Here is a 9,062-nt window from a genome sequence, read left to right as displayed (position 1 = left end):
GAAAACATTACTGTAATTGACATGGGATCCAACTTTACGACTAAGCCAAAATAGACATTATTTCTCAGATCTGAAAGCCTTGCAGCAAAAGTAACTTAACTAACTCTGAACCTTGAATAATTTACATGCAGACTAAGATTTCTCCATTGTTCTGAACTATAGTGTGGGTGATTGTGACCTCACACCTTTTACGGTCCAGCACTCGCTTGGGCTTTAAAATAATCTCCATAGTAAAGAGGGAACAAAGCCAAATTTTAATATTATCTCTTGTTCGTCCTCCTGAGAATCCTTCAGAGGGTAGAATGCGTGGACCAGCCTGGGGATAATGCATCTGATGTAGGAATAACTTATAATGTAGAAAAATCTAGTTAGAGGAATCAAGTAAAAACAAAATGCATGAATCAATTGCAATGATATACTATAGTCTTACAGAGGCAGCATCCGTTTAAATTTTTTTTTACAATACATAAAGCCAGTTTAATGTAAAACCTGGCGTGAGTATTTAACACCACCCAGCGTTTGATATTGCTTTCTGATCGATTATTTGAACAGTTTATTGTATTTGTAACTAAAGGGAAAGCCATCGATTGTTTTCATGTGAATCATGAAAGAAATGGTTGGTATATGGGTCCAGAAATGGGTATATTTTTTAAATGTTTTTAAAATGATTTTCCACACGGTGAGCACAATGAGCCTTGATGTGGCAGAAAACCAAATGCACTTGGTAATGGAGTGAGTCTTTTTCTTGCTTGCACTTGCTTTTGTTCTTTGCTATTTATTTACTTCTAACCTTCTTTAACTTTCAGCTAACGTTGCAGATTATTTTCATGATAGGAAGTTCTAGCAGATGGCTAAAATGTTTCAATGAGTGTAGACTGTGTGGTGTGGTGATGTGGAGGTCTATGTGAAGTGACATGATTTCTTCCCCACGTACTGTAGGTGGATTGCTGCTTTGGTTTTCAGGACCATGATATCACACCATGCCGAGTAAACTAGCGTGTAGTTCTCTGCGCGTCTGATTGAAAATTCGTACGAGCTGTCAGGCAGGAGATTTCCAATCTCAATACTGCCCGATTCTACTGAAATCACCCCAAACTGATTTTTCTCCGTGCAATAACGAGGCTCGAGCAGTTTATAGGCGAGTTCGTAGAGGTCGTGGTGGGCCTCTTCCCCTAAGACCAACCATTTCAATTCCACAGAGTTGTGATAAGCCACTGACTCCCTGCGATCAAACAGTACGGGCATCTTGGTGCTCAGAAGCACCCTGAGTTCTGGTATTTTGTTCGACTTTGCATCGCTCATCAAGTGATGCTTCACGTAAAGTTTGCCAGGTACGAGAACGGATATGAAGTTCTTCAACGTATTGAAGAGGTGACCGAGTCGGGAGCAGGTCGTGTTCCAATGTAAGAGAAACAGCGTCACGTCCGATATTTTGGCAATGACCTTCAACTCTTCGCGGCCATACTTCAGCTCACTGAGGTATTCTCTAAGCAGCAAGAGCTGGATTTTGACCTGGGTCGTTCCTATTTTCTTCATCCGCAAGAACTTGCATGGATCAATCAAATGATAGAGAACATTAGGCTGGAATAAGTTCTGGTCTCCCAGCACCATGTGTTTTGGTAAGACATCTATGTAATAAGAGGATTTTTTCAAAAGTTCCAGTCTTGTTTCATAGTGCTTCAAGATATCTACGCTTAAATTGTTTCCGAGGAACTGCAGGACTATATTTTTTCTGTCAACATACTTCCTCCAGGAATCAGCAACGATTCCACAGTCGTTAATCCGCACAGCCTCTTTGTTTGCTGCCGAATAATCGCTTTGCAAAGCCATCATTCTTTTCTTCTACATTACTGAACAGTAAGAAAAAAAATAACATTAGTACCCGAACACGACCAACAAGATCATACTTATTTTCATAAAATCAATTCTAATTAGTATTCAGTCTTCTAATTCCTGGTAATTTGTGCTTGTGTGTTAATTTGTGTGTTCATGCATGTGTGTTAATGCATGTGAGTTCTTGCATGTATTTGTGTGTGTGTGTGTTCTTGTGTGTTTGTATGTGTGTGTTTGTATGTGTGTGTTTGCATGCGTGTTTGTACGTATGTGTGTTCTGTGTTTTCATGTGTGTGTGTACGTGTGTTTGTGTTTCTGAACATGAGCCACAACTATCTTCCCCATTTACACATTTCCCCCGAAAATCACAAAGAATAGTAATATTAGCTTGGGATTCTTCACACATGAAATTTCACTCACTGCTACCTTGTAGTATACACAGACCTTCGCTTATCCAGGGAGGATCAATTTTGCAATTTGGTTCCCAGTTTGAGCAAGCCCTAAGTCCAAAGTGAAACCCCTTCATATCCAATTCCAGACATGCATAGGCAGGAACTGCAGATGCTGGTTTACACTGAAGACAGACACAAAATGCTGGAGTAACTCAACGGGACAGGCAGCCTCTCTGGAGAGAAGGAATGGATGATGTTTGGGGGTCGAGATGCTTCCTCAGACCTAGAGTCAGGGGAGAGGGAAACTAGAGATATTGGAAGGGTGAGGTGTGAAAATGACAGAGCAATGCAAACAATGCTCAAGGAAACGTAGAATTTCAAGAGAGAGTTAGATTTTGCTCTGAGGGGTAATGGAATCAAGGGGTATGGGGAAAAAGCAGGAACGGGGTGCTGACTTTAGATCAGCCATGATCATATTGTATGGTGTTGCTGGCTCGACGGGCCGAATGGCCTACTCCTGCAGCTATTTTTTCTATGTTAGAATGGTTCATTGTTGGCTGAGGGGAAGGTGACAACGAAGCACCTGGAATGTATGTTCATTAGGAAAAGTCACCAAAGGGTATAAATGGACTATAGACTATAGACGATAGAGATATAGACTAGTTAAAATGAGCAACCAAATTTTACGCCAATGATCAATTGAATTTTGGATCTTAATAATAGGAAATCTGAGCAGAACTCTTCATTGTGAAGAGTTAGACTCTAGACTTTAGAGATACCTGGTCAAAACTCTGATGAACAGAGTAGATACTTCAGACTGTCATAGAAGATAAAAATATTTCTATATATGTGTAGATCAATGTCACTCATGTTATGTCATACTCTGTAGCTCCGCCCACTAGTTTAACAGACAGCCTCTCTTCCCTCTTCCTTTTTCTCCTCAGTCTTGAGTTATGTGTTAAGATGAAGTTACCTATTGTTGTTATTATGCTAATAAAAGTCTTTGGATCATAATCACTGTACGTGAGTTAAGTTATTCCAACAACAGAGCTCAACAATATGGGAAAAGTTGAATTATTTCCACTGAAGTGAAAAGTGATGAGGAGAATCTGTAATTATATGTTTAATTTTGGTGTTTTTTTGATGCATCATTTTTTTGTCAGTAAGAAGAAATCACCAACATAATTTTGAACAAAGAAAATGAAGAGATTTTTGATGAAATCTCTCCATGAACCCAGTGAGTGGAGCACATGTGGCTTTGCCTGTACGAGCACAGATACCACCACAGCTATTAAGAGAACATGTAATAAATATTTGAATCAGGGGGCATAGGACAGAAGGTATATGCAGAGGAGTAGATGTCTTCAGATAGAAGCTAGCACCGACTTGAGGGTCTCAGATATAATGAGTGCTTGGGCAGGCTAGGACTTTACTCCTCAGAGCGCAGGAGGATGAGGAGTGATCTTATAGAGGTGTATGGGATCATGAGGGAAATAGATAGGGTAGATGCACAGAGTCTTTCATCTGGAGTAGGGGAATCAAGAACCAGAGGACATAGGTTTAAAGTAAGAGGGGAAATATTTAATGGGAACTCGAGGGGCAATTATTTCCACATAGAGGATGGTTGTATATGGAACAAGCTGCTGGAGGAGGTAGTTGAGGCAGGTATCATAACATCATTTAAAATGCATTTGGACAGGCACATAGGTAGGAAAGGTTTAGAGGGATGGGGAAGTTAGGCCAAAGGGCCTGTTTCTGTGCTATATGAGTGAGTGACTATAAACTGTGACTAATGTTACACAGAAACACCAATGAACTATGTGCATCTTAAAATAAATGTTCTAATAAAGGACTTCCACACAATCCAACTATTCAACTGTAATTGCTTACTCAAATGCCATTTGACTTTTATTCTTCCTTATAACGGTTATTCTATTCCACTTTCGAAAATGATGGTCTCTGACTAGAAGCTACTAGTCTTACTGTTTATAGTAAGAAATTCAATGCGTAACAGATATTTCATTTTCAGAAATAATTATAAATCTGTCCCCTTGTGCCGATCATAGAATATCATCTGTAATAAGAACCCATTCTCACATTTCATAAAATAAGATAATACACCTTGCGTAATAATTTTGTTCTATTATAATTATAGCATGTGTTCCTCGCCAGCATAAAAGATGCCTGACTCTTTAATCCTTAATTTAATCCCATTGCTTCTGTTGGTAATGTGAATTTTAATTGTTACATTATTTAATGATACAAATGATTGTTTTATAAGGGCTGTTAAAATACGTAATTGTATGTTGGAGCCTGCAATGGAAGAGAAAAAAGATTTATACTGATTTTTGTTTTCGTTTGTGCATTTGAAAGCAAAGCTCCAAGCTCAGCAATGATGTAAGATAAGTAAAGAGTTATTCATCAACATTTTTGCAGCATAAAAACGAAAAAAATAGAATGCCCACACTCATCGTAAAAGGTGAAGATGACTTTAGGTTTAACAGACTCAACTAATTGAAAACATTAGCATTTCCCTACCAGCGTTTCAGGCATCAAGGTATCTCATAAATCCTTCATAAACCTTGAGACAATTTAGGGTAATCACCATTGCAATGCAAAATAGACTTGACTTATTCACGGCAGGATCCCACCAATGGTGTAAAATGGCCAATTCATTTTTTAATGTTGAACAAGAGATCCAATCACCTGAAATAATTCCCCCCCCAGCCCCCTACCTCCACATTCCTCATAATAGTGCGATGGGAGAGGGGATAGAACTTTGGTTTCATTGAAAGAGAGCACAGACCACACCAACAACTTCTTAGTGCAATACTGGACAGTTGGCTGAAATTTTCTGAGTTCAAGCCTCAGGAATAGGATATGCAGCCATGACCTGATCCAGGGGCAAGAGCAGCAATAATTGATCCACACCTCACATAGATGAAAGATTGTTAAGGATTGCTAGGAAATAGGTTGCACCTTACCTTGCAATACCAATGTCACAATTTGCATAATTTCCCACAACTGAGAAGATCCTTCAACACATATTCATACTAACTTACTCCAAAGATCCTTTCCTTTTATAGGAAAATAATTTGAATCCAATTTTGTGTGATTTTCCATCCGATTAAAGTTCTCGCTCTATCTTTTGAGCTTTTTATATCAAGTACTACCCTGGTAACCATTGTGAATCAGAACAATAAGTATTCCAATCTCTGTGAGGTAGCAGACACAAAGGCAGCACCTAAACATCCAGACAGAGAATAAGCACTGGCAGGCACAGCGAGAGCAACAAAGACTTAATTTTGCTCTCTTCACGGGGCATAGGACGTGGGTTGGAAACAAGGAAACAAGGAAAATGCAGATGCTGCTTTACAAAAAAAAAGGCACAATGTGCTTTCAGTACCTCAGCGGGCCAGGCGGCAGCTTTGGAGATCATGGATAGGTGATGTTTCGGGTCAGGACCCTTCTGCAGAAATGTCATCTCTCCATGTTCACCAGAGACGCTGCCTGACCCGCCGAGTTACTCCAGCACTTTGTGTCTTTTTTTTACCAGGAAAGTACAGCACAGTTTGTCTGAACTATAAGTCAAGTCAAGTCAAGTCCACTTTATTTGTCACATACAGCACGGGATTAAGGCCTTTGGCCCACAATGCCATTGCCGAACAGGATGCCAAGTTAAACTAATCTTATCTGCCTGCTCTTGATCTATACCCCTCTATTCCGTGCATATCCATCTGTCTGACTAGAAGCCTCATGATTGCTAGTTTTGTATCTGGCTCTATCACCACTGCTAGCGTGCGTTCCAGGCACCCAGCCTATCTGTGAAAAAAATGTGCCCCGCACATCTCCTTTACATTTTGCCCCTCTCATCTTAAAGCTATGCCCTCTAGTTCAGACCATCAATCTGAAGAAGCGTCTCGACCCGAAACTCCGCCTATTCCTTCTCTCCATGCTATGAGGATGCAGGGTGACTTGGACAGTTTGGGGGAGTGGGCAGATGCATGGCAGATGAAGTTTAACGTGGATAAATGTGAGGTTATCCACTTTGGTAGCAAAAACAGGAAGGCAGATTACTATCTTAATGGCGTCAAGTTGAGAAAAGGGGAAGTACAAAGGGATCTGGGGGTCCTTGTTCATCAGTCTATGAAAGTAAGCATGCAGGTACAGCAGGCAGTGAAGAAAGCAAATGGCATGTTGGCCTTTATAACAAAATGAATCGAATATAGGAGCAAAGAGGTCCTTCTGCAGTTGTATAGGGCCCTAGTGAGACCACACCTGAAGAATTGTGTGCAGTTTTGGTCCCCTAATTTGAGAATGGACATTCTTGCTATTGAGGGAGTTCAGCGTAGGTTTACAAGGTTAATTCCTGGGATGGCGGGACTGTCATATGCTGAGAGAATGGAGCAGCTGGGCTTGTACACTCTGGAGTTTAGAAAGATGAGAGGGGATCTCATTGAAAAATATAAGATTGTTAAGGGCTTGGACACGCTAGAGGCAGGAAACATGTTCCCAAGTCCAGAACCAGGGGCCACAGTTTAAGAATAAGGAGTGAGCCATTTAGAACGGAGACAAGGAAACACTTTTTCTCACAGAGAGTGGTGAGTCTGTGGAATTCTCTGTCTCAGAGGGCGGTGGAGGCAGGTTCTCTGGATGCTTTCAAGAGAGAGCTAGATAGGGCTCTTAAAAATAGCGGAGTCAGGGGATATGGGGAGAAGGCAGGAACGGGGTACTGATTGGGGATGATCAGCCATGATCAAATTGAATGGTGGTGCTGGCTCGAAGGGCCAAATGGCCTACTCCTGCACCTATTGTCTCTTGTCTATTGTCTATTGTCTATTGTCCACAGATGCTGCCTCACCAGCTGAGTTTCTCCAGCATTTTTATCCACCCTCTAGTTTTTGATATTTTCCACCTTGTGACAGTTCTGACTGTCAACCTCTCGAAATCTACTTCCATCTACGCCTCTCATAATTTTATAAACCGATCAGGTCCCCCCTTAAACCTCCAGCATTCTAGATAAAACAATCCAAGTTTGTCCAAACTCTCCCTTTAGCTAATACCCTCTAATCCAGGCAGCTTTCTGGTAGACCTCTTCTGAGCTCTTTCCATAGCCTCATCATCCTTCCTGTAATGGGGTGACAAGAACTGCACACAATACTCCAATCCAGCACAGATGGTAATAAAGATGCAATGGTTTGATCAGTATGTTAGTAGGGAGCATATAAAGAACCAACAAGTCTGCACTGGCTTTTATCGAAGAGCAATCCCATTAGTTCGGTGAACCACTGTTTGCATTCGCCTGCCAATTTTCTCCTTCTAGTTTGTTTCCCATTTTCTTTCGGAAGTTGCTATTAAATCTTATTTCTTCCCTGACCGTTCCAAATGCGAACCACTCATAGGACACAGAACTGTACAGCACAGGGACAGGCCATTTGGCCAACAACTACTGTGCAAACACGATACCAAGTTAAACTAATCTCCTCTGCCTGCATGTAATCCATATCCCTCCACTCCCTGCTTATCCATGTACCTTTAGAAAAGCCTCTTAAATGCCACTGTCATATCTGCTTCCACCACCACCCTCCACCACCACCCCTGGCAGTGCATTCCAGGTGGATGGGGCATCTTGGCTGACATGGGCAAGTTGGGCCAATGGGCCTGTTCCCATGCTATATGACTCTATGACCCTCTGTTAGCAAAGCTGATGTGTTTCAAAATTGACTGCTGCTCAAAGCCATTACTTTCCGGATGGGGTAATACAAAGCATTAATGACGTATACACTACCTTTCATAATTTCAGACATTCCAAGGCACTTTACAGCCAATACTTACTCTCCTTTGATGGTGGTGACTTTTGTACTGTAGGAAGTGTGGTAACTTATATGTGCATGCCAAGCTGATAGTAGTCAAATAATCATCTCCCAACTGTACCATTGCCAACCTGTGTGTGGCATTGAGCCATGGCACTCAACGGAGGGATCAAAGCCCAGTCATTTTGTTGAACCTTTTATCATCCATCCACAAGCTGATACGGATTGTATCTGTTCTGTCATGACCATTTACTAGATTGAGATCTGGCTGCTAGTTTGAATGGACAAAAAGCAAGCACTAAGTTGCCCTTTCACCCATGTTTTATTTTTATGACCCCATTCTCTTCACTGTGTTAATTCCACATTCAAAGATAACTTTTTGCTTACACGACCTGCTGTGCTGCTGCAAGTAAGAATTTCATTGTTGTATCTGGGACTTGTTCTTGATTAGTACGGGTGTCAGGGGTTATGGGGCAAAGGCAGGAGGATGGGGTTAGGAGGGAGAGATAGATTAGCCATGCTAGAATGGCGGAGTAGACTGGATGGCCCGAATGGCCTAATTCTACTCCCATTCCTTATGACCTTATGACTCTTGACTCTCTTGAACTGCATATTGAAATAGAGATTTCCAATGAGGAGTAATAGCATATTTTGGCCAGAGGATGGCAGCAATGAAGCACTATTGACAACAAAAGTTCTCTTCACTTCCTGCAACTTTTTGGATATTATCACTGGTTTGGGCTCATTCCAACATACACTAAATAAAGCAACCTGATTTATTGATATTGGCTATAATGCTCATTTATCCCACAACCGTGCAGCTTTAAATGTCAGGAGTCCTTCATTGTCGACCAGCTGTGCTACAATGCCCTTCTATCCAGTTCACTAAGAGTTCTATGATGAGGGCTCTGATCTCTATCCTGTTCAAACTATGGTCACTTACTAGATTTGTTTTTAGTTTAGACATGCGTCATGGAAACAGGCCCTTCGGCCCACAGTGTTGGCACTGACCAGCGATCCCCAC

The 9,062-nt window shown here is 41.3% G+C and overlaps 1 protein-coding gene across 1 annotated transcript; it reads right to left on the bottom strand.

The window, feature by feature from the left end:
• Window positions 1-900: 900 nt before the first annotated feature.
• fndc11 (fibronectin type III domain containing 11) lies at window positions 901-1,830 on the bottom strand. The gene has a single exon (XM_033041239.1). The coding sequence runs from the start codon at window positions 1,828-1,830 to the stop codon at window positions 901-903; it is 930 nt and encodes a 309-aa protein (XP_032897130.1).
• Between the last annotated feature and the right edge of the window lie 7,232 nt (window positions 1,831-9,062).

The sequence above is a fragment of the Amblyraja radiata genome, chromosome 23 (genome assembly GCF_010909765.2).
Source record: "Amblyraja radiata isolate CabotCenter1 chromosome 23, sAmbRad1.1.pri, whole genome shotgun sequence".
Classification (NCBI taxonomy): Eukaryota; Metazoa; Chordata; class Chondrichthyes; order Rajiformes; family Rajidae; genus Amblyraja; species Amblyraja radiata.
This window is presented reverse-complemented; position numbering and strand designations above follow the sequence as displayed.